The 24547-nt window shown below is 44.9% G+C and overlaps 1 protein-coding gene across 6 annotated transcripts in view; it reads left to right on the forward strand.

Annotated features, from left to right (window-relative positions):
- The window catches only part of AMOT (angiomotin), a 58242-nt gene that overhangs the window by 8125 nt on the left and 25570 nt on the right, over nucleotides 1-24547 (forward strand). For 2 of the 6 annotated variants that reach the window (XM_057399439.1, XM_057399436.1), the window contains 2 exons: nucleotides 17490-17653; nucleotides 19093-20011. In XM_057399439.1, the coding sequence (XP_057255422.1) occupies nucleotides 19140-20011 (872 nt within the window). In that variant the 5' untranslated portion in view covers nucleotides 17490-17653; nucleotides 19093-19139. Of the gene's footprint in view, nucleotides 1-1289; nucleotides 1428-3543; nucleotides 4093-17489; nucleotides 17654-19092; nucleotides 20012-24547 lie in introns of those variants that run through there. The other 4 variants (XM_057399438.1, XM_057399437.1, XM_057399440.1 and 1 more) reach the window with 4 other exon arrangements.

A 24547-nucleotide genomic window follows, 5' to 3' on the forward strand; every position in this document is an offset into this window, starting at 1 on the left:
CCTGCTCACCTCATATGCTTGGCCTCAGCTCCTCTGCTTAGTCTTTTTTCCTATTTCTTGCATGGCAGTTTTTTTACTGTAGAGTCATTATTTCCCCCAACTGCATATTTACAGACTAGACAAAGATCCCCCCAGCTTTGGTGGTGGTGGGAATGTGCTGTCTGGTCCCAAGAGCTAAATGGCACTTCTGAGCACTGTTAATAGTTTATTTTTATGTGCAAGAAGAAAAGCTCTGTGAAACTGGCCCGAGATCAGAGATCCAGGGAAATTAATTTACACCCCTCTCAGCTGCACTGAATGGACGCGGGACTGAGTAGTGATTTCTCTCTGTACATGAGGGATAATATCAGCAGCTTCCTGAGCTCCAGCTGCTGTGGACAAAGGACGGTGGAGTTACAGCAATTCCTGGAGGGAGGAACTTTAAGATGGAGGAATTTTAAAGAATGTGAAGGACAACCTCTTAAAAAAATTGGAGGTGGAGCAAGTCCAGGTCATCCAAACACTTTGTAAGCCCAAGATTTATTTTCCTACTTTGAACTAGTCGCCATTGTGACATTTATCTTTTGTGCTTTTTAACACATCTCCTGTGACCTTTGTATGATTGCATAAATTGGCCTGAGCACGTTGGAACAGTTATTAGGAACCCCTTTCTTGTGCTGTTTCCTGAATTCCCACATTGTGGCGTGATGTGTGTATGGAAACTGCTCGCTTCCTCCGCTGGCAGCCGTTCAGATGTGTGCTGGAGCTCCTGAGGACTGGGCTGGGCGGGAGCTGGGTGAAGGGAGGATACAGGGGGGAGAATATTTTAAGGAAGAGAATTTGGATTCGGTGCATCTTTGTTCTTTTCCAGTTCTGATAAAGCTGTTATCTCCCATTGTGTGCGTTAAACATGAGCAGTGCTAGTGCTCTGCAGAATAAACGGCAGCAAAGGAGTGGAGGTTAATACGCCTCAGGCAAGGCTAGCTGCTTTTCAGTGTCTGCATTAAGCAATGTTAAGACTCTACCTTCTCTCCCTACTGCCCACTATGTTCTTTCAGTGTGTGGGAGGGAGACAGGATGTGTGATTGAAGCATAGTTTATAACTCTTGAACTCTCTGTAGCTACATTTCCCTTACAAGTCTGCCCCTCAGCATCTAGCAAATATGTGCTTCATTAGCTGCTGCTGCCTTGTCTTGGTTTTTTTTCTGCATTTGCAAGCTGTAAGGTTATGGGATGTTAATGAACTGTTTACATGTGCTTCTACATTTGTTCCACTGCAGTGTTCCAATGAATAAATGTCAGTTAGGAGGGAAAAAAATAGATGCTTATATATGCTGCATTCAGCATTACTGAAATCTGACTTCCTAGATTTTTTTTCTGGATCTTTCTTTTCAATGTTAAGAGTTGGGAATGTTGGAAGGGATTTGTTTGCTTAAAGTAATTACAAGGTACATGGTTGAATTCCTAGAATCATTGAATCACAGAATAGTTTGGGTTGGAAGGAATCTTAAACCGCATCCAGTTCCAAGCCCCTGCCATGGGCAGGGACACCTTCCACTAGAGCAGGTTGCTTCAAGCCCTGTCCAGCCTGGCCTTGAATCATGTTACGTCTTCTCACATGAAGAGCCCTGATGAGCTTCTGTAGGCCAGGTTGCACCGGGCAAGGATTTGACATGTGGCCAGTTTTTGCACACTTAGTACTGTTGGAAACTAGTGTCCTCTTACAGCCAGACCGATGGACTTCATGTTTGCATAGTCAGACCTTAGTGTGTTAAATCAACTGTGACAGCTTCTTTCATTTTTAGTTTTGCTTGTTCTTGAAATCACAAGTTAGTGAACAGGAGCCAGGAGATGAGTAGAAGCCATCACTGGGAGACCATCATCAGGAATTTACAGACAGGAGTGACCTCAAAGGGGAGGATTCAAGTGTGTTGTATGCAAAAGCCAGAGGAGGAGGAGGTGGATTGTGAGAAAGACAGTGTACCATTGTTTGTACACACGCACGTTCGTGTGGAAGGACTAGTTTGTTATCTCGGGCCCTGTTTAGGCTGTGGATTTGCCCTGATTACAGGTGTGGGGCTGGGAGAAGGTGAAGTTGTTCACCCCATTTCAGAACCAGATATGGTACAGGGGTTGGTACCCTGCAGAGACAACTGCACTGCTGCTGCTACCACATGTGATTAGATCCTCCACAACAGGGAGGCTGCCTTAAGCCTTCCTGTCAGCATTTTGGAATCTCTTTGCTGGCCTTCCTTGAATGGGCAGACAGGCTCAGGAGCAGCATGTTCAGGATTTTCTTTAAAGTTTGTTCCATGTTTAAACTGTTTTTAAAGTTGAAATTCAAGAGTGTGATTGCAGGCACTAAAGCCTTCAACAAAACCCACCTCTGAATGTGCCTACCAACTTTTATCATGTAGAAAAGTGAGGAAACATGGAAGGTCCTTCTTGTGAAGGTGGTGAAGTGCTGGGTGCCCAGAGAAGCTGTGGCTGCCCCATCCCTGGCAGTGTTCAAGGCCAGGTTGGACACAGGGGCTTGGAGCAACCTGCTCTAATAGAAGGTGTCCCTGCCTGTGGCAGGAGGTTGAAACTGGATGAGCTTTAAGGTCCCTTCCAACTCAAAAACATTCTATGATTCTATAAAGTCATGGTTGCATTTGGAGAAAATACTGAAGTCTCTTCCATCTCCTACTTCCACCCCAACCATTAGATCCAGCTGTGGCAGAGTAGCAGAGGTCTGTGGATGTTTACTGTTGCAATAGACTTAAGCCTTGGAAGACTAGATGATGTGTACTTAAGCAGAACATTACAGACAGGGAGCTGCTTTAATATCCTGCTTACATGTAGTTAGTCATGATCAGTTCTTGCCACGCTTCCAATTATTTTCAGTATTCAGCCAGCAAAAAGCGGGTGAGTCAGCTCCTCGGCCGGTGTGCGCTGGTGCAAACCCGCCCTCCTGACTTAGCGGAGAGGTTCTGGTACCCTGGGGCCGGCAAACCCCTGTGGACGCTTCTGCCGGTGGCCGAGTTACTCATACGGAGCCAGGCACAGGGCCGGAGCTCCCCGGGGTGCGGACGGGCGGTTCGTGGGGCCGGGGCCGTACTTGGGCCCCGCCGGAGCTCGCTCCCGGGGGGAAGCGGCGGCTCCCCGAGGCCGCCCCGCTCACAATAGCTGCCGGCGCAGCCCCGCGCCGCCGGCCGAGGGACAGGCAGGGCGGTGCCAGCGCGGGGCGGGGCGGTGCCGCCGGCGGGGGGCGGTGCCGCCGCTTCCTGCCCGCCCCGGCGGAGCGCGGTCCCGCGGGGCGCCCGCGCCGCAGAGCCCGGCGGAAGGAGGCGGAGGAGGGAGCGGAGCTGCCGGGCCCGGCCCTGCCTTGTCCTGCCGCCGGTGTGCGCCTGCTGCCGCTCCAGCGCCGCGTCCGGCCCCGCGCCTCGCCCCGCTGCGCACAGGTAACCGCGGAGAAGAAGGCGCCGAGCAGCCCAGCGTACCCCGGCGCGATGCTGCTGGCCGCCCTTGCCTGCTGCGGCCGTGGGCGCTGCCGCTGACAGCCGAGCCTGGGCCGCTGCCGCCGGGACGCGACTTCCCCTTCTTTTTGTTTATGCCGCCGTTCTTGAGAATACCGCTATCCTTCCGCCAGGGACTGGCGGCAGGTCCTGCCTGACTGTTGGATTGCTACCCATCCATCTTCATTGCCTGTCTGAAAGTGTATTTAATAAACGGCAAAAGTCGAGCCACAAATCCAGTGCACATCACGTTCCCTTTTCCTGGGGAGTCCGGTTTATTTCAGCAGTTAAAAAAGTTTATTCCCCTCCCACCTCCAGTTTTATTGACACTGAGCATGAAGAAGATTTACAAATGAAAGCGCCTTGAAATACAACATCTTTTGGAAAGAGCTCTGCAGTTCGCCTGTTGAGTCTCGAATTCCACCCTTTGCCCCTGCTGAATCCACTGGTCTGCCCTTTACTCTCTGGGGTAAAAAACCAAACAACAACAACAAAAACCCGAAGGGGAAAAAAAATACCTTTGGCAGCAGGGAAGCTTTGTCTGCCTGACCCATCGAGCTCCAAGTGCCCAGTTTCAGAAAAGAAGAAAACCCTTTTGTCTTCAGCAGATCAGTAGGTAAGAGACGTGCTCTTGGCACAAGGGGCTCGGCATTCATTCTCGCAGCCTAAACCTGGCAGTTAAACTGGCCGTCTGCTCTGTCAGCTTTTGCCCATCACTTCTCTCTCCTGTAAAGATTACTCTTGCCTAAAACCTGCACTCGTCCACCCTTTTCACCACTGGCAGTAACCACAATTACTAGTGATGCGCTTGTGTGTAATGGGATCAAGGAAAACTGAGTGGAATTTGCTGGAGTGGGTTTGTATCGGGCTGGGTTTGAAAGCAGCTGCGTTTCTTGCGGTGTTCTTTTCTTTTGAGCGAGTAATCACAGTCATTGTGCTCGTAATCCGCGTGTTGAGATTGTCTTTGCTCGTCATGCTTCACGGAGAAGCATGGATGTGCCTTTACATATGCACGCGTGCAAACAGGGCTTCCACCATCAGCTGAGAGTCCTTGCTTCGCACTGGAATTTGTTTTACGTTAAGTGCTTTACTACTGTGTCACAAGGTATAGAAGTGTTGAACCTGTAATTAACGTGCCTTAACAGGTTATTGAACATGGCCAGGGACATGCTTGGTGCTGTGCAGAGGGAGTGTGAGTGAGGATGTCTTCTTTGTTTTGAGATATTTATTTCTTTAAGGCAGAATTCTCAGCAGGACATGTGCACATTATAACTGGATGGAGGCCCGGTCTCTGTGCAGGGAAACATATTTTGTAGCATATCCCTTTTTGCAGGGGCTGAGTGCTGGATGTGTGCTGGTTTACAAGGGATAATACCCCTGTGAATTCCCACTTTTCCTTCTCTTCCAGCTCTGTACCCACATACCCACTTCCCCATGGCCAGAGTTTCAGTGCTACCAGTGTTTGGTGGTGCATTGTGGAATTTTGTGTAGCTGGTAGTAGGACTCCTCTTTGCATTATACTGTTCCCTGTGGAAACACACAGCATTCCCCAGCAGGAGGATCTGGCTGTTCATGTGGTGAAACTGGCCTTGACATCATGCTCTTCCCCACTGCGTGGGTTTTTCCTGTGGATAATACAGGAAATGCTACATACTGCTCTGTTGTGATCCCTGTTCCTCTTTGGGTTTTTTAATTTATTTTTCTTTTTACCCTTCCTCTTCCCTGGAGGGATATTTGTGGGAGAGGAAAGTGGGAAAGGTGTCCTGGGCCTGCCTTGGAGTGAGGGCAGCATCAGCATGCTCTGAGCTGAGGGACCCCAGAGGACTGAGCGTGCTTCAAGTCTCTGCTGAGGTTCAGTGGCCAGTGGGGCACCTTGCTGGTGGCTCACCAGCATCTGTCCTGGGTGTGAGGACGTGGCACAGGTTTTGGCTGCAGTCTCAAATGCTTTCCTGCTCCTCTTGACATCTTTTGGAGACTGAGTCTTTCAGGGTGGGAACGGAAATGCTGTCTTCTTGAGATTGCCCTATGCCCGTATGCTGCTCCTGTGTGAGTGGTGGGCAGCAGCATGGCAGTTTTCAGGGCTGAACCCTACCATCAGGACTGTGCCCCTGTTAAATCTTTGGGTCAGACTTTCTCCAGGGTTCCCTCAGTGACTGCTCCTCTCAGAAGCAGAGTCATGAGCTGACCCTGGAAAGATTTGCCCTGTAGTTGAAGATGCAGGTTCACCTGGGGCACTTGGTCTCCCTCTCTTTTTCTCCAGGACGCTTCTTTGTGACATAACCCCCTGTCCTTAAAACATTCCTGGGAGCCACAAACACAACATGGAATGATTTGTTTCTGCTCTAGCACTTTCTTGAGGAAAGAGTAGGATTTCCAGAAGGACGGAAGGAGGTGCCTGGTCTTCTCCCAAGCTTGTTATCAAGGAGGCAGAGGGGAACCTGGGCAGTGTGGTGTAGGCACAAGTCATGCAGTAGGACATGGGATTTATTGCAGTGGTGTTGGCACCTCATAATCGTGATGGTGGTTGGCATGAAATACTTCAGTTGGGATGGTTGGTTAATATACTGGTAACGTGGTTCATCATTCTACCTGTTTATGGCGACACATGGCATGGGATTGTGCCATAAATGTGGCAGAATCAAAGGATTGCTCTTTCCTGAAGCCTGCTGGAGTGACTTTGGACTAACAGATGCTTTGTAGCACCAAACACCGCAGCTGGGCCACAAAGGTTTTGTACGTAATAGAAATGTATAAAAATTCTCTGTAGTCTGTAATACAGCTCAAAGGGCAGCTGATTTAGACGTGCTTGAGTGTTAAGGTCAGGGGATCACATTCCATAGGTTACTAGATGAAAGTGCTTGAAGAGGGCATAGCATAAATATTTGATTCATATAGAAGGGATTGGTGCAAATCCTTTTGTCCCTTCCTCCAAGAAGTTCATTAGGCAAAGCACTGTTAGCAGGATAAAACCCCACCAAACAACAGAAAACTTTTTACCTCCTTTGTGCTGGAGGAAGTAGGGCATTAATGCAATGTGTTAGTGTTGAATTCCACTAAAATTCTTCTCAAGGAGTGCACCATCAAGACCAGCTAAGAGAACTCCTGTTTTTAAATGTAAAATGACTTGTAATGCATGGGCTCTTGAAGTTGGGTTGACCATTGTATGCAAACATTGCCAGCTGGTGGGATCTTTCTGGATACAGATGAACTGCATTTGTACAAGAAGGCTTGAATGATGTATTTCAGATGCATCCTGATTAGCATAAGCCATTCACTTTGCAAAAGAATAGCAAGAATCCCAGAAGTGTAGATAATTTAATAGTTCTGTTGTTCTCTTTATCCTGCCTTTCATCAGCAGCCTGGCCAATCTTTCTGTTTATTTAGAAATCAGGTTGATTGTTTTACTGCCATGTTTTCCTAACCAGGACAGTGAAACTGAGCATTTGCAACCCCCAAGTTCTGGAAGCAGAAATGCTTCTCTCTTGCCTGTTCCTTTCTTTTGTCTCCAGTTAAGTGTAATGTGATTATTTTCTAGGGGGTGTTGGTGGTGTTTTTCGATAGAACAACTTGCCCCCTTTAATTCTGTGTAGCACCCGGCACAATGATGCCTTGGTCCATGGCTGGGGCTCCCTATCACTCCAATGAATGAACAGCTGAAGTAAAACTTCATCTTGTTAAAGGCTTTATTTTCTTAAGGTGGCATAAAATCTGCTGTAGGTTTTGATTGTTGCTGTGTTACTGTGTATATAGAGAGAAGTCTTTAATTCTACCATTACCAACAGTCCAAGTGTATGTTCATATACGAACACTTAGCTGTGAATGAATTATCTGTTCTTCCCTTTCTTGGGGCAGAGCTCTCTTTTGCAGTTCTTGCTTTATTCTTACTGACAACTTTAAAAAAGCTGCAGAACTGTCTGACGAGAAGACAAAGCCAATGTAAGAAAGTTCTTACATGTTCAGACTTTGTATTAAACTAAAACCTGGCTCCAAACACCTGTAAACGACAAGATTCTCTGTTCAGTGCAGAACATGGTGTGTGTTAGGTTCTGTTCTGAATTAAAAAGAAAACGATGACCTTGTTCTTGGCAAACAGTTCTTGGATTATTAGATGTTCCCACTTTGGAGTGAAGCAGAAATGCTTTCTGAATACAGTAAGATGCCTGTTTTCCCCCATCTAACTGTGGTTGCACATTCCCATATTTCATGGTATTTCAGACACTCACTTTTGAAGAAGGCTTCTCAAAGGTTTTCTAATTGAAACAGCCCTATGGATTTTTTTTTTCTCCTTGCTATTGTGGATGTTATAGTGGGAGTGGAATGTCCTTGGTTGCCAATGTTTGCTGCTAGGTATCCCCCTTCCATGGAGACCAAATGTTTATAATAGTGTGAGAACAGCCATTCTTGGTGATTGGCAATAAGGTTCAAGGCTCTCTTTCTCCTCTTCTATCCACTGAAATACAAGAGAGGACTTGGATCTCTTGGCTCTTCATAGAAGTGTTCCAAGTTGCCTATTGCTGGGGTTATAAAGTTTCAGGAAGCAGTAGGGGATTTGTCAAAATGATTTAGTCCATTTTGTTGAATCTGGACCACGACCGATTTCTGTAAGCTGCTTTTCTGCTTTCAGGAATTCTTTGCTTGTCTTACTTTCTGATGAGTGGTTACTTTCTAGATTGGACTTGCATCTACCCTCTTGTGCCTGATTTTCTCTGTACGTGTCCCATATATGGCATCATCATATTGTAGACTTTAAATCATTGTTTTTATGAAAGAACAGGCACATAGCTGCCCTGTGAGTCCAGTTTGGCTGGACTCAGTTGTTAAACCCTTGTAGACAGAGAGTGTATTCCCAAACAGCTCTGGAATGCGGTGCTGGCCACAGGAAGAATTGCATGCTGCAGCCTCCGTGCTGTGGCCATACCTTCAGCTTTTGCAAAAGTATTTGATGCTGAAATTGTATCCATGTGAAAATACTATGCTGTATGGAGAGCTCTGAAGTCAGCAAATACCCAACTCTTGAGCATTACTTGGCTCTCCAGGGGAGCCTTGAAATGTAATTTTTGAGACAACAAAAAAATCTCAGCAACTTTGGGGAATAATAATGTAAGGGAGCTCCTAGGAGCAGTTCATTTTTAGATATGCAATATAACATTGGTCTGACTTGCCTGCTATACCTGTAAGTGAAAGCTCTTCAGGGCTGATGGAGTTTGTACTTACCACAGACTGGTTTGGGTTGGAAAGGACCTTAAAGCTCACCCAGTTCCAACCCCTGCCACAGGCAGGACGCCTTCCACTAGAGCAGGTCGCTCCAAGCCCCATCCAGCCTGGCCTTGAATGTAATTTTTTAAGTAAGCATATATTTGAAACTCATCTGTGTATAAATGGTCATTCAAGGCAAACCAGACATAGTATATAAGCGGGAGATGGTGAATGCAGAATGAATAGGTGAATTAATAGGAACTGTAAAGAAGAAGGCATGAACAAAACAAGAAACTGAGAACAAAACAAAAAGGCCTATGGAAACAGAATTCTCAAAGCCTTAAAATCATGTCTTAGTAGAGAGTGGTTATATGAAGGAAGAGCGTATGTTGGAGTCTCCTGTTGTGCCTGGCAATCATCCTTGGTGAGGGTTGTCGATGTGTCATGCTGTCTTATGAGCAGCTCCCACATTGGCAGGTTGTTGCTGGAGAAGTGAGTGCTCGCTCCTGTTCCTCCTAGCTGGATCGTCTCCTGTTTTACTGGCACGCAGTCTGCATTCTTGGTCCTGCAGAAGGGGCTCACAGACAAATACTGCCATTCATACTGGTTGCTTTTCTGCTTTTCCATCCTCTCTCAGAATGACTCTTGTCATGGTTTGGTTGTGTCTAAGCTTAAAATAACCTTTTATTAAAAAAGAAAATACTAAATATCTGAAATTCTTTGGGAGTTTGGAGAGGTCTTTGATCGTTTTCCTTGATATCTGCTGTTGGACTGTATAAGGTCCATCGGTATTGGTTAGGATATAGAACCAAGACTTTGTTTAAATCATAAAGAAGTTCACTGATGTAATAAAATTGGTTTTTAAAGGCCTTGCAATTATTTGTATTAGCAAAGCACTTACAGTGTCTAATTGCAGACCAAGATGTTGTTGAGTAGCTCTCTTATATGAGTGTCTATGAATTAAACCAATTTAAGTTGTTGTTTAATGAATTAGTGTTTGTAAGGCCTTGTCTAAGAACTGTATCACGGGAATGTTTACTGTGAAATGCTTTTGTGTCTCTACACAACTTTGTTTTTGAAAGAATTACTTCGTCTTTGAGGATTATTTACTGTAACCCTCAAGGAAACTAATTCCACATTGCAGTGACTTTGTTCACTTCAGGGTTTGGTGGACTTTTCCTGCTGTTCTAATTTGGGTGGTTCTGTGTTCAGCTGAAACACATTTTATTGCTTCATACTAGGGCTAACCCCTCTTGTTGTGGGGCTTGGGAAAAACAGGGTGAGAAAACATATCTTCCTTGTTTTCCCGCTGTCTTTTGGAAAAGAAACAAAGCTGAAGCCTTCATCTTCCCGGAGACAGAGAACATAAACCCAGCGTATGATAGGCTGCAGAGGTGCACGAAGAATCCATGACCTGTATTTACCGAAATCATCGCAAGTGAGTGCTGGTACTTATATTAGGTAAAACCAATTTGAAACACTTTTTACTGCAGGATGATAAAGGTTGAGGAGACCGAGAGCAATTAAATAGCATGTTCCATCCTTCCTTCGGGTAAGATCAGGGATCAGTAGAGAGCGGGCTGAAAAGAGTGCTCCAAAGTTATATGAAAACCCCAGCTTTTGTTGTTGCCAAGTTGTGATGGGGTGTGGAGCACTCGGATCTTAAAAATGTAATAAAGCATCTTAGCACCTAAGGAGAAGAGTGGATTTGCTGCCTGGTGAAACCCTGGTGTGTGTTTGATTTGGAGAAGGAGGGATGGCAAGAGGAAGTGTGTCTGGGAGGCCCCAGGCCCTGTCCCAAGCTGCTCGGGTGGCATTTTGAAGGGGTGTTTCCATGGAGCAATCCCAAAAGCTGACATGGAGCTGGTGCCTGTGGAGGCAGAGGGCTCCGTGGGAGCACTGGGTACATGTTGCCTTGCGAGGCAGGGGACAGCAGGTTTCCCAGGTGGGTGAGCCCTAGCAGTAATGTTCCTCAGGCTGTGGAGAGCTTGGTGCATTTCCTGCTGGCATGGACTACAGCTCTGCAGGAGAGCTGGGCCAGGATTAATGATCTCAGAGTTGTGCTTGAGGAACAACATGTTACCTGTGGTTTCTGTGCGTGCAGAAGTTCATCTTAGCACATCTCGGTGCTTAAGTGGCATAAGATCGTGATGTGTCGTTAGTTGCTGACACTGCTTCATCAAAACATGAGCGTGCAGGTTTCCTTCATGAGGGGAATATTGTGTAGCTCTAACTTTTCATTTCTGCAACTGCTAGGGATGGATATCTTGCAGAAGTACCTTCTCCAGCTGTGGGAAATACTCAGAAAGTTCTCCTGCCTTCTGCTGGCCTAAGTTTTGGGCTACCGACATCCTCCATCAAAACCATTTAGGCAGGATCTATGATTAAAATATTTGCTGCTCCAGTTATGATGGAAAATCTTTCTAGTAGTGGTGAAGTTTATATTAGCAAGATGTTTTGCTGGTATGGTTTATCCAAGGTTTCCTAAGTAATACACCTAAACCCAATTATTTCGTAGTGTAACTGCAACTGCTTTAGAGTGGTTGCTGGACTAGTTACATTGAAAGAAGTCAATTTGCTGAGTGACATAGTTGTGGCAACAAAAACATAAATGGAGGCCAGGATTTAGCCCATCAACGCTGCACTAAAGCAAACGTAGTAGTGTCTTCCTCCCAGTGTGGTGGTGAGGCTCAGTTAATCGTCTTGCAAGTAATTAAAGGTTTCTGCAAGGTGCACATGAAAGCCCACATGATAAAAGAACAATGCCAAACCCCACTTTTATAACATCTTTGCTTTCTAAAAATTCAGTGGTCTGGATCTTCTGTTGGGTTTTACTTTAACAAGATAAAATGCAGATCCGTCTTTTTAACCTGTGCTACCCACTAAGATCCCAAAATGGGCTTGTTTTGTGATACTGAGTTGTCCCAGCACTGCGTTAGGTTTGTTCCCTTCCTTGAGCTGCGGCGTCATGGAATGAGCACTGTTAGGTTGACTGTCAGGTGATGTTACCTGCATTTCAACTGTTTATAAAGGCAAGCAAAAAGCATCCCTTTAAAAAAGAAACCAGAGGGGCTGTGCCTGCTTGCTGTGTGTGTTCTGTGACCCGTCCTGTTGAATTCTGTGAAACTGCTCTCTGAAATAGGGAATACTCCTCCATATGGCAGCTTAAAATAGTTTAAGTTGTGGTAATGCTAGAAAAAGCCAGAAAATTCCATGCTAAAGTTAGGCCTTCGTGATTGTTTTCTTCTCTACACCCTCTCCACCTGCGGTTTGTATTTGTGTCAAGATACGTATTTTCAGGATGTCACAATGGAGATAGGAGGCAAAAATACCTTAAGGTAGCATGAAACAGATAATCTGGGGGTTGTATTTCTATTGTTTTCAGGACTTAAGATTTAGGTTTGAATCTGAACTTTATTTTTAACACAGGTGGTGATTTTAATCTTTTTGTTTATCTCACCAGCAATTAAAACAGCCTGATCCTATCAGTAGGGACAAATGATGCACTGTCAACATTTTGCTCCCTTCTGATAATGCACATGAAACTCCTTTGCGTGTTTGAAGATTACATTTTACTCTCACATGGCTTTCATTATCTGAGAGCCCCGAGGAGAGGCCTGGACTAAATCAGTGAAGGAATGGAGAAACCACACAATGCAATGAAAACGGTGCTAAGGCATACTTGGGATAGTTGTGGGACAGGGGCTGCTGACGACAGAAGCAAGGCGCTGCCTGAGTGCTCGCAGCAGCAAGAAGTGGTGCATTCTTAAAAGACAAAACAAAACTTGATGTTGAATTAAAACTGTGGCTCGGGCTTACAGCAGTTCCCCACTTCCACAAGGATTATGACTGGAAGTCTGTGAAGTTTGAAGCGGATCAGTCTTGCTCGGTATGTGCTGGGAGGCAGTGCTCTGAAATGAGACCTGATGTGACTAAATGTGGGTAAGCTAAGCTTGATCTGGTTTTATCAGGAAGGTGGCTAAAAGGTGAGCTTGTGGCTTTTATGAAGTTAATAATGAAGTTAGTGTTTCATTAACTGTGCAGAAATTGCAGTGCATGCCATGAAAGGGTTGTCTCTGCAGATGTGAGTAGTCTTGGTTGTGCTGCAGAACAGTTTAACTGAATGGTGGGATGTGTTCACGTAGAAATATTCCCAATACAAACAGCAGGATGAATATACCTACACTGGTTTTGCTGTTAGACCGGTATATTCAGAGTAAACCCTCCTGCCCCTCTGACTTTTAAAATCCTGTGGGGGAACTTGAAATTCCATCGCATTCTTATCAAAATGCTTTAAAGCCGTGAAACATTCCTGTTTGTACCAGGCTCTGTAAGTGTTTGTTCTTCTCTTCTCCCCCCTCCCCCCCCCCCTTTGTAATATAAAACCTAAATTATGTTGGTGAAGATTATAGGTACTTCCCTGTGAAGAAATTGATACTTTATAGTGAGGGAGCAGCAATTCAAAGGTCAAGTAAGGTCTTCTCAGTTTTTTCCTTAGAGATGTTATTTAGAGGGGTTCTTCCTATGTTGATGTCTCATTTATCTCAAGCCAGACCAAGTGACTAGCTGCTTTTTCTTCAGGCCTGCAAGGCTTTCTTGTGCCAATACCATGAATGTTTGAGGAGGGTGGCTGGTGGCTCTTGGTGAGACAGTCTAGTCCTTGCTGAAATTGGACTCCCTTTGGCTTGGAGAGTTGTTAGAAGCGTGACCAGTGTTTGGCTGTTCAGGTGGCCTCTCGCTATAGTTGCCGGATGATCTAATAGAGTGGGTATGCACATTATTTGCACCCCCCAGTGACATTGTTCTTGTTTTTAGTTAAAAGAAGGAAGTTTTTCTTGTTTGCCCCATGACTCTGTCCTCCTGGTATGAAGATGAGTAATGCTGGCGCTGCTCCATGCACCTGCTCGCTGCCACCCTTCAGGATCACCTGAGCCACAGTCAGCAGATCTGGGCAAGCAGGGGTTGGATGGTTGAATGGGAACTGGGGAAGTGTTTATGGTTGGAGGCTGAAACCCTCTCTTGGTCAGGAGCAGGTGCTAAAATGCTGTCACAACTTTGGGATTTGTTGTGTGCCGCCTTGCAGGTTTGGGTGTTGACGCCAGACGTTGGGAATCTTTATTCCTAAGGACTATACCAGTGTGCATTCACTCCCTTCCTCCTCCTTGGGTAGGACTGAAATGAACCAAAGAGCATTCAGTGATAACCTGCACTATTCATTAAATAATTTTGGGCCTTGCCCTTGTGAGTTGTATTCCTGACCACTTCAAAGCGAGTGTGTGTGCACAACAGGCACGTTTCCAGTGGTCTTACGGACACTCATGTGAAGTAAATTTTGCAGGATCAGGCCATCAGCCTGCTGGGTTTTGCATAGGCCACGCAGCAAAGGCATGTTTCTATTAAACAGAGGGTGGCTCAGCGTGGGATCTGGTCTCTGCAATTGCCCAGGGACTTCATAGCCAGCCTTTTCTATGCTATCTCTGTTTTGTGTTCCCTGCTTGTGTTAGAGCATGCAGGTATGTCTGAAGATAACTCTGAACCTAAAAAACAACCAAAGACTTCATCTAACTGATAGCATCCTATCATCACCTCTGCCAACCAGGATAAGCAGGATCACATGCACATTGCTTAAGTAAAACACAGAATAACTTAGCAAAATGTACTGCTTAAGTTTGAAGTCTGCCACTGTCACTGCGTTGTTTTGTGTATGACACAAAATTTAGTAGTAAAACTGAAAGTGTTTAACTGTTCTCCAGCGCTTTTGAGGTGGTGAACCTGTTCCCATCCCACCTGATGTGTAAGCTAATTAACTTCTTGGCTAAGCAGTATTTCTGGGCAAGTAGGTACAGGCTGTCCTCACAGGGACTCTTGCATTCCTCTTCGTTTCACAAGCTCAAGGAAGATGCTTCTCTTTGCTTGTGAGGTTATTATTGCTCCATGCAGGTTAATTGAGCTATAGTATTATAGCCACTCATCAAGCAGTGGTGAGTAGCTCACTTGTCTAAGCTTGTTTATTTTTATAATGCTCAAAAGTATTTGCATGCTGTACAGAAATGTGCTGCTTTGGTTCCTTCCAGCCTGGCAGTATTGTAATTTTAAATTCTTTATTAATCTTTCTTCCTCATGAGGGACTGGCAAGGTTCCTGTGCATAATTACATGATGTTGAAGACAGAAGCCTCAGCTACTGAATTTTTACACAATGCCCTGCAAACATGGGTCTTTTCTTCCTTAAATAGTACCTATGCTGCCTCCCTTTTTATGCCCATTCTTGATCTCAGCATGGATACATGCAAGTATTTGCAATTCCTGTGTTAGTTCTACCACTTCTAGACTAATGTTTTGCTCAAGAACATACAGATGGAAACTTACCATGAATAATTTCGGGCTAGAAGTTAGAACAAGGTAGTGAAATGATAGAGCTGTGGTGCACAGGAGCAAGCTGTGAAATCGGTTCAGCCCGGGAAATCTCCCTCACAGTGTTTTCTTGGAACAGAATTAGTCTAAAACTGAATTTTCCACTTGAAAAACGAAGTGTCTGTGGGCTTTGCGGTCATGGAGAGTGCACCATCCAACCCATAAGCCAGTCCAGTTTTGTAGAATTATTGGTAGTCTGAATTCAGCCATATCCATCATAAGAGATTTAGGCTAAACCCCCAAATAGGTCTGCTTAAAATGTCTACAGAACCTATTCTGATTTCCTTCCAGCTCTATCATAACAACTTTTCCAGTGCACCTCACTGATTTCCATCTTTGGCACACTGAGAATTGAAATTGCTGGAAGAGCCTAACACAAATAGAATTTGGTGTCCAAATAAATAACACATGGGCTGCAGTACCGACTGTATTGTTCATTTTTGTGTCTCATTACACAGAAAAGTTAACTCCCTGGTTCTGCCGTGAGTTTCCAGCTCGCTCAGAAAGCAGATTTCAGGAATGCTGCCACCCAAGTTAGTTGCACAAGATTTTCTTTGTTAATTAGAAATAATGGGATAAAACAAAATAGGCTTGATGCGAATAGTTGGTATATAAAGAAAGGAGGTTTGCTGGCCGGAATATCTTCATATTGTATCTCTGTCCCCCTTTTGGTTTGGATTGCCAGGCTGAGTCCTGCTTTACATCCACACTAAAATTAGTAATATTCAGTTCCAGCAAATACTTTTGGTGTGAACTTGCCCTCCCTTCATAGGTTCAGCAGAATGAGCTTGTACTGCTGTGAAGTGAAACGCTGTGTGTGAGATGGTTGCATACAGAATTACTTCCTCGAACGTTTGAAGGAGTTAAACATGCACAGATTGAATCTGTCTGTTGAGAAAATCTTTAAGGCTGAGAGGCAGAATCTCAAGCTGGGTTGTATCTTTGTATTAAAAAAATAAACACACACACACCACCACCCCCTTAGATTTTTCCAGTTGAGACAAAAGAAATCTTTGGGTGGAAAGGCAGCATCATATTGCATAATAAAAGCCTTTTTATGCTCTAATAAAAAGGGTTGCTTAGGGCAGCTTTGCTTTGGAAAAAAAAAAAAGCATTAAGAAGAAGAGTCAGTGATGATGCTGGTGTGAGGGGGACAAGGAATCCTCAACGTGTGTTGTGCAACACTGGGAAAAGAGGCTAGAAGTTGCTCTCGTTATCTGGTATCTTAATGCCTGGTTTAAAGGTTCTTTACTGCATATTTGCTGGCAGCTGTTTTCAATATATCCCTCTCGAGCTAAGTCACCAGTTAAGAATTTGACATTAGATGTTTTTTTCAACCACCATCTTGAAGTACCACACCACACAGCACAGCCTTGTTCTCTGCTTAGATATTGTTCATGTGCCTTGAAATTGCTGTTGACACCTCAAGTATTTAACTTGCAGATCGGAGATAATTTTTTGGGGGTGTGGATGTGTGCCATAAGAAGGCAGAGACAGAAGTATCCACGTCTGCATTCTTTCACTGCATCTGTTCCCTTTAGGTTTTTTTGCAACATTCCAGGAAATTAAGTTAAATTATCCATCTCAATGAATATTTTTAATTTCACTAGTTCTGCCCTTAAAGTACAAGCATACTGTATGCACAAGTATGTTCCACTTCTTTTGCATCTTTTGCCTTTTTTGTTAGGACACCTTCAGTAGTTGTTTAACTGCTTCTTGAATAACATGCCCAAATACATGTTTCTCCTGATTTTAACCTCAATGGTTAAAAGTTTCTTCAGTGCTTTATATTCTGAAAGAGAAAAATAACATAATCAAAGAATGCTTTGGGAATTAGAGCTGTGCTCTGCAGTATATTTCTGGCATTCAGTGTCCTTTTCTTCCTCTCACTTTCCCAGTCTGTAAAATAAAGCTAATATTCGTATACTGATCATTCTCACAGACATTTCTGAAGCATAATATGTTGAAGTTCATAAAGCATTTAACCATAGCTCTGTTCATCAAAGGATTTGTGCTGTTGTAGTTTGAAATCTATGGCACCACTGGAAAAGGAGCCATAAGCACAGGGCATCATCATCTGTGCTGCAGCTTTCATTCTTAGCAAAAAATAAAACAATGGAGTTAAAGAATTAACGGGTTTTAATCACTGTTTCACTTGGAGGCACAGATGGGACAAAGCATTACTTGGCAACCTTTAATCTTGGAGCAGAAATTGTCGTGATTAAAGCAGCAGCTGGAGTATATTGTGAGGACAGGGGGGTTCATTCATTCTAAAGGGACCAAAATTGTTGGGTTCTGGGAGAAAATGAGAAGCTACAAAAGCAAAATCTGAAATATGGGCCAAGGTTTATTATTCTTGGGGTCTCATCTGCTGATTAAAACAATGTTTTCAATGCTTTCCTCAGAATTATTTTGGAAGCGAGGAGAGTGTCAAGTGATCTGGCCTACTGAAGAGGAGACCGAAGCCATCTCTGAGTGGAGATTTTGGACTTGCATGAGGAAGGCTGTGTGTCCCCCCATGTGGCAGAACTGCTGCTCTTTACCAAGGAAGTCAAAGTGAAGGAAATAGGTATGTGCCACTTCAACTAGGATTTCAGAAGAATCACAGTAACAGGCCAGTTAACAGGGCCTGAATTCCTAGTTGAGGCAGCCTGGAGCGAGGTGGGTTTTGACTTTCTCTTCATTAACGGTTGCAGAAGGGTTCTGTCTGCCTGATGTGTCCAGGCCTTGTATCACAGGGATAGATTCCTGCAGCAGGCTGGCCCAAGGGAGGTAACTGGGTGGTTGTGGAGACACAGAACAAAGCAGACCCTTCAGGTCTGACTCCTGTAGTCCATCCTGGTTTTGCCACGGAACCAGCTGTTGGGAGCAAGTTACCTTTTGCTAAGGGATAATGTTAAACACAAAAAAGGGTTCAAGATAAAGTGCTAGAATGCCAATATGCACTCTGCTGTTAGGGCAGTGCCGCAGCTTAGCCAGCAAGTAAAGCATGCTCTCTATTCTGGACTGTTCTAGCTCAAAAGTAGCTCTGCTTTTAGTTAAATGTCTCAGAGGTATCATTAATTTTGGATATTTCAACTCATGCAAGGCCAGCGGGCATGAGTTTCCATGACAAATTGCTGGCTCCACTGGGAGACTGAGTGAAGTGTAATCACTGCTGGTCACTGACTTAATCTGTACTTAGGATGTGCTTGACATTGGCTCTTTGTATTTCTCTAGTTAATGCACAGTGTTTTTTCCTGCCACTCAGAGGTCGTTTTCTGTTCCTTAGGTCAGACAACTCTTATTCCTCCTCTTGCATTTGCATGCATTCAGCTGATGGTATTTAGATGTGTGAAGATTTGGTTGCCTTTGTATAGCAGAAAGTTGCAAAGTCCTCACTTGCACCAGTACGTTGTGCTTTCTGCAGCAGGGAGACTAGGCGCTGATCTCACTTAGGGTATTTCATAACTCTAAAAACCTGCTGGCTGACAAGGTATTCATTAATTGCTTTAAACGATCTAAGCTAAGAGATATCTTTACTTCCTTTGAACCATATACTGTCTCAATGGGCCTCTCTTTTCCCTCCTCCCCACCCCCTTAAAACCAACAAATTGCTGATTTCACCCTTTAATCCTTGTCTGCTTGCAAATATGGGGAGTGTGTTTCACTGTTGGTAGCCCCAAATGTAAAGCAAACAGGTCTTAGGCATTTTTACCATCATCCTGGGAGTTATAGGTCTCCTTTTCTGCCTGAAAGCAGCCTTGCTGTCTGAGGTATTCAGCATACATCCTACAGCTTGCAGTCCATTGATATTCCTATAAACTTTCAAGTCACCTTTCATCACCTTTCGAAGCTTTGCCCCCTGGCATGCAAGTCCTTCTTAGGTCAAGGGCCTTAATGACCCCATTGTTATGAGAACCTTTGGTAATCTAACCTGCTTTTTCTCTCCTGTATTTCAAGCCATTGCTCTTAAATGTCTCTTGCTTGATCCACTCAGGCGCTAATAACCGTGTCTCCTTTCCTTAGGTCAAGGGCAGCTTTTACATTCCACCCAAAAGGCACCACAGTTTGAGATGAGGAATTCAGAAGAGCAAGCAGCTACGACAGTTTTACAACGCCTGCTGCAGGAGCAGCTCAGATACGGAAACCCAAATGACAACCGTAACCTTCTTGCCTTACACCAGCAAGCCACAGGAAATGCCCCCCCTTTCAACAGCACTGGGAGTCCAGCATCTCAGAACGAAGGGCTGAGCTCCCAGGACCACCAGCTTGTGACTCATGCTGCCCGTCAGGAGCCCCAGGGCCAGGAGATACAGGTGGACAACAGCATCATGGAGAAGCAGCTCTCCCCACGACTTCAGAACAGTGAGGATCTCCCGACCTATGAGGAAGCCAAAGTGCAGTCACAGTATTTCAGGGGCCAGCCACATGCTAGTGTCGGGGCAGCGTTCTATGTAACAGGGGTCACCAACCAAAAGATGAGGACTGAAGGGCGGCCCACGGTTCAGCGGGTGAGCCCAGGGAAGGTCCACCAGGATGAAGGACTGAAGGACCTCAAGCAAGGGCACGTCCGCTCCTTGAGCGAGAGGCTGATGCAACTGTCCTTGGCCACCAGTGGGGTCAAGGCCCACGCGCCTGTCACAAGCGCACCTCTCTCCCCCCTCTCCCCGCTTTCTCCTCAGCAGTCCAGCGACCCTTATAAGAATTCTGGCTCCAATGAGTTCTACAAGAACTCGGTTCAGGCCCCTTCCCAGCCCAGCATGAAAGGAATGGAGCAGCGGGGTCCTCCTCCAGAGTATCCATACAAAAATATGTCCACCCCATCTATGAACTGCAAACCTCAGGACTCGGGACATTTCTATAGTGATCATCGCATGAACCAGCAGGGAAGATCTGATGGGCCAATGATGAGGTATCAACATCCCCCTGAGTATGGGTCAGTCAGGTAAGCAAGATCTTAAACCAAACTCCTTGACAGCCACACGCGGAATGACGCGGAATGACAGGATAAAACTCAGTCCATCACCCTCAATCCTGAGGCAGGTTTTCTTTCAGCACAGATCTCATCTGTATTATGTGAGATGACATACTGTGTTCAGCTACAGACCATGTCTGGAAGGACTGTAACATGTTTCAGTAGCTACCTACAGAGGCTTGACTCTTTATTAAAAAACCCAAAACAAACACAAACTAAAAATACTCCGACAAACAAAACGAGTCAGCTTGAGTTTATGGCATGGGGAAGTTTTAACGCTGAGGCTCCAGAGCCTTACAAAAGGTTTGCTGCAAAAGCCAAAGTTAGGGTGTGATTCATTGTAGAAACTTGCAGTTACTTATTGCAAGACTTAAGCTGTTATTTAATTACATCTGCCCAGACAAAAGAGGTTTTTTTAGCTTTAAACTGCATCTAAATGCTATGTAGGAAAGGAGAAAGTGACTGAAAGCAACAGTGGTGCAGGTAACCGCCATCACCTGAACTTCCTTTGGAGTTTCTCAGGCATTATATTCAGCGGACCAGAGTGTGAGAGTGGGAAATGGAGCTTGCTTTGTGCCTCATCCCAGGCTTGCTAGCTTAGCTTTCACACATTTTCCTTGCATCATTTGAAATCTCAGCCTGTTCTGGTTTCCTTTAGATAAGGAACTAGATTTGGCTTAAGCCAACACTGATGTCCATGTGGGTGAAGGTGAAGTTTTATTTAGGTGGGCTGAAAATATGGCTTGGCTTAACCTGTTCTCTTAGCATCTCATCTCTGTCCAAGTCCAGGTGAGATATGGTATAATGATTTTGGCCTCATTTTGAAGCTAAAAGGATAATAAAGAGGAGGGTGTTGCTACACTGAGTAAATGGTGAGGTCTCTATGCATTGATATTTGCACATACTGTGTTGTCCTTGGAGGGGAGCACGAAAAAGTAACTGGTCTGTATTTGAGAGCAGAGTCTGAGCTTTGGGGAATTTGAATCTACTCAGAACCTTCCTAGTCCTATGGGGAGCTATTTTCAGAGTTTGTCCACCATTGTTTGTGATCTGAAATGACTTCAGCATACAAGCCTGATGAAAAGGCCCTTTGATCTGGCTAAATAAATAATAAAGAGGCCAGGAAAAGGGGAAGTAAAGGGTTTTGGGGGGGTAATGATTGTAGAAGCTCGTTGCAAATGTTTTTGCAAATGCAAAGGTCTTGAATCTCCGTGCATACACGAAAGGGAAACAGATCCTTAATGGTTATACTGCATCAGAAATACTCATAATATTGCATATAGTGAATCTAAGACGCAGCCTGCTTGCTGTTTAAGGGAGAGGTATTTGAAAGCACGCCAACAGTCAGCTCTTCTAGACAGGGTGATTTTTGTCTGTATTGGATGGATCCTGGCTGCTTTGAAAGAACATGGTGGGGGAAAAGGAGGGGGGAGGAGAAAGGTTCAGCTGGCAAAGTTTCCAGTAGGGGAAGCAACTGAAATTTGTCTTCAAAGCGTTGGGAATCTAATGAGGTTACTTTTTAACCTAAATAGCTGCACGGAGGAAAGGTTTCCTTTGCAAGCGAATGCTGATGCAGTAGAACAATCGCAAGACTAATCCATAAATTACAGAGCAGCGTAGCAAAGGAAGGGAGCAAGTCCTCTCTTCCCCTCCCTCTCCCACACACTTGTAAGAGAAACTGTCACTGAGACAAGAAACCTTCTGTGTTACTAAAGGTGCAGCTGGGTGATGGTGTGTGGATTTTAAAGGCCCTCAGCTTCCAGGAGGACATTTGCCTGGCTCTGGGCAGCGCTGAGCAGTGTCTTTGCAGCCTCGCTGGGGTGATAAAGTGCTTTCCGAGGCTCCAGTTTTCCCAGCTCTGTGTTTATGGGGATTAATTTGGGCTGGTAAATATGTGCATTTTTTGAACTGTGTGTCAAGGAAACAAAGCCCCTTCTTTCTGCTGGCGAAGCCGCACCCTTTGCTGCGGGTTTTTCCCCTCATTGTTCGGGGGAATTTGAGGGTGACCTAACGATGCGGTTTAAATAAAACTCGTTGAGCAAGATAAACATTGGGGAATTCACAGCATTCTCATGCTTCACCCTCCCCAGTCTGGGAAAGGAATGGGCTGTGTGGTAAGTTTAAACCAGTCTGCAAACACTTTGCCTCACCTGCTCCTGGGCGGTGTAGGTTTGGGAACACGTATGTGTTGCTAATGATGTTGGCTTAATGTAAATACCGGGCATGCCGGAGGCATCCAGGCTGCTGTTTGGAAACTGTAAAGACAGTTCAGAAGAGGGATGGCTGCAAGTGAAGCTCCGAAATCCAGTTCTCTCCCAAATAGCTCCACTGCACATTAGCACTGGTGATGAAAACAAACCTGCAGGTCTAAGAGAGGAAGATGGGTGCCTTGGGCTCGGTGTCTCGTGGGGTTGCAGGATCTCCTGTGGCAGAACAGTGGGAGCTGATGCAGTTTTGGGTGCAGAGGAAGCTCACTGTTTCTGATTCAAGCGCCATCCTCTGCTGGGAGCCCAAATGACTGAGCTCCTGCTGCGGTGATTAATCCTGTTGACTTCACAGAAACTTTTTGAGAAAGAGGTCTGTAGAATTTGTCCCATAATTAGTAAATCGCTTCTGTGCACTGCGTTCCCCTCAGCAGCATCAAAGTGGGGGATAATCAGGTATGACTGGGAAGCAGACCAAAAATGCATTGGTTTGATTTCAACTGCCTAATGAAGTGAAGTCTGCTCCCTCCTGCTGTCAGCGTGTCCCTGTTCATGCAGGGGGGCTGTGGAAGAGAGAGGAGCTGTAGCTTCTTGAACATGAAACAGGCAGGAGAAGCTGGGAAGGCAGAAAAAACTTTAACAAGCCAGAGACCTTTCCTGATCTCTTCGCATTTCTGCCCTCCCCATTTTGCTGCCCTACCTGCAGACATATGTGACTTATGTTTGCAATCCTGGCAGCCTCAGAACTCCCAGTGGCTGGGATTGCTTGCAGAGCTGCCCTTGCTCCGTAGCTCTGTCTTCATGACTTAAAAGCTAACATGACCCTTGTAGTTGTAGAACCATAAATCCAGGTTTGTACTTGGTGTGTGTCTCTGATACGCGCCAGGGGCTGTAAGGGAAGCAGAGATTCTTGTGTGATACAGTCTTCAAAATGAAGAAGCCCTTACAGTTATGTTTTCAGACTTAAAGACCCGGAGGAATTGTTGCTCTGAGGCTTTTTTTCCCTGTGTTTGGGGTTTTGAGCTCTTCACGACACTGAGGCAAATGGAAGGAGATTGTGTAATTTTGTTTTCCATGTATTTTGAGAGTCTTTCTGCATTCTTACATGGAATTTTGATGACTACTGCAGGGTTACTCAAGGACTGAAGCTTTCATGGAGGGAAGTTGCTGCTACCGTGCTATCAGCAGTTCTGTTAGGTGACCCCAGTAGTCATTTGTACCTTGAAATTTTGCAGTCTTGACTTAAAAATATTGAGAAATGCAGCTGGGTTCATTCCTTTACCTTTCGGAATCTCCAGTCCAAAATTGGTTTACCAGAGAAACAAATTCTGCAATTCTCATGTTAATCTGAGGAATCTCAGAACCAGGTAGAGTGAACCCACAGAATAAGACAAAGTGAAGCAGATGCTAAAGAGTTCTTTGAACGAATATGTACGAATTTGCATGGAAGATCTTAATGAGGTTGCTGGGATTTTATGTGTTAGGATGTTGTGTTACCTCATTTTGCTGGGAATATAAACACATTTGGGACATTTTGGATGCTCTAGTGCTTTTGGTAATGCCACAGAACCAGAGGCTCCCAGCTATTCTGTTTTAGCTTGAACCCACAAGATTGGTGTTTCAAGAATGTGAGAGGGTTTGGATGTGAGAGCCAAGATGCTGAAAATCTTGGAAATGTCTCTTGGTTAGAAATGCTCAGCCATGGTTTCCTAGAGTTGTTCTTTACAATAGGTTTTAAAAAAAGTCATTACCAGGCATGTCACTACAAAGACTGTCCCTTCAGTATTTAGCTTCTGCTGTCGTTTCCCTTTGGACATCTTTGTGCTCCTTTCATTAGCTCTCAGGTTCTGCAGAAATGGCAAGATTCTGCCCATGTGTCTCTGATGAGATGCTTTTAGTCAAATAGCTCAAATTGTTAACTTTGACGTCTAAACAGTCCATCTAAATAGGCTTATAACACTAACACACCAAGTCAGTCTGAGTAACTGCTTCAGACTGTTTTCAGACTGGAAGAGTATCGGTTCAGAATTGGAAATGTGGTTTATTGCATCCATGAGGCAGGCTGGCAGCGTATCTCTTTTGATCTAACCTCTGTAGGTCATCAGAGATTAAATGTCACAGCAGGGTTATTCCCTAATTGATTATAACATCAAAACAGAGGTGTCAGGTAAAGAATAATCTGAAGGAGATGAGTGGTTTCTGGAGATGGAAAGTTTTAACTCTGCACATAACTGGGTGAGCTAGGAAAGGAGCTGGAAACCACCTGAGACAAAGCAGACAACCTTCAGAATGGCATGTGATG

Source organism: Pezoporus wallicus, unplaced genomic scaffold (genome assembly GCF_028554395.1).
Source record: "Pezoporus wallicus isolate ANWC-B61680 ecotype Strahan unplaced genomic scaffold, APGP_CSIRO_Pwel_v1 contig_13659, whole genome shotgun sequence".
NCBI lineage: Eukaryota > Metazoa > Chordata > Aves > Psittaciformes > Psittacidae > Pezoporus > Pezoporus wallicus.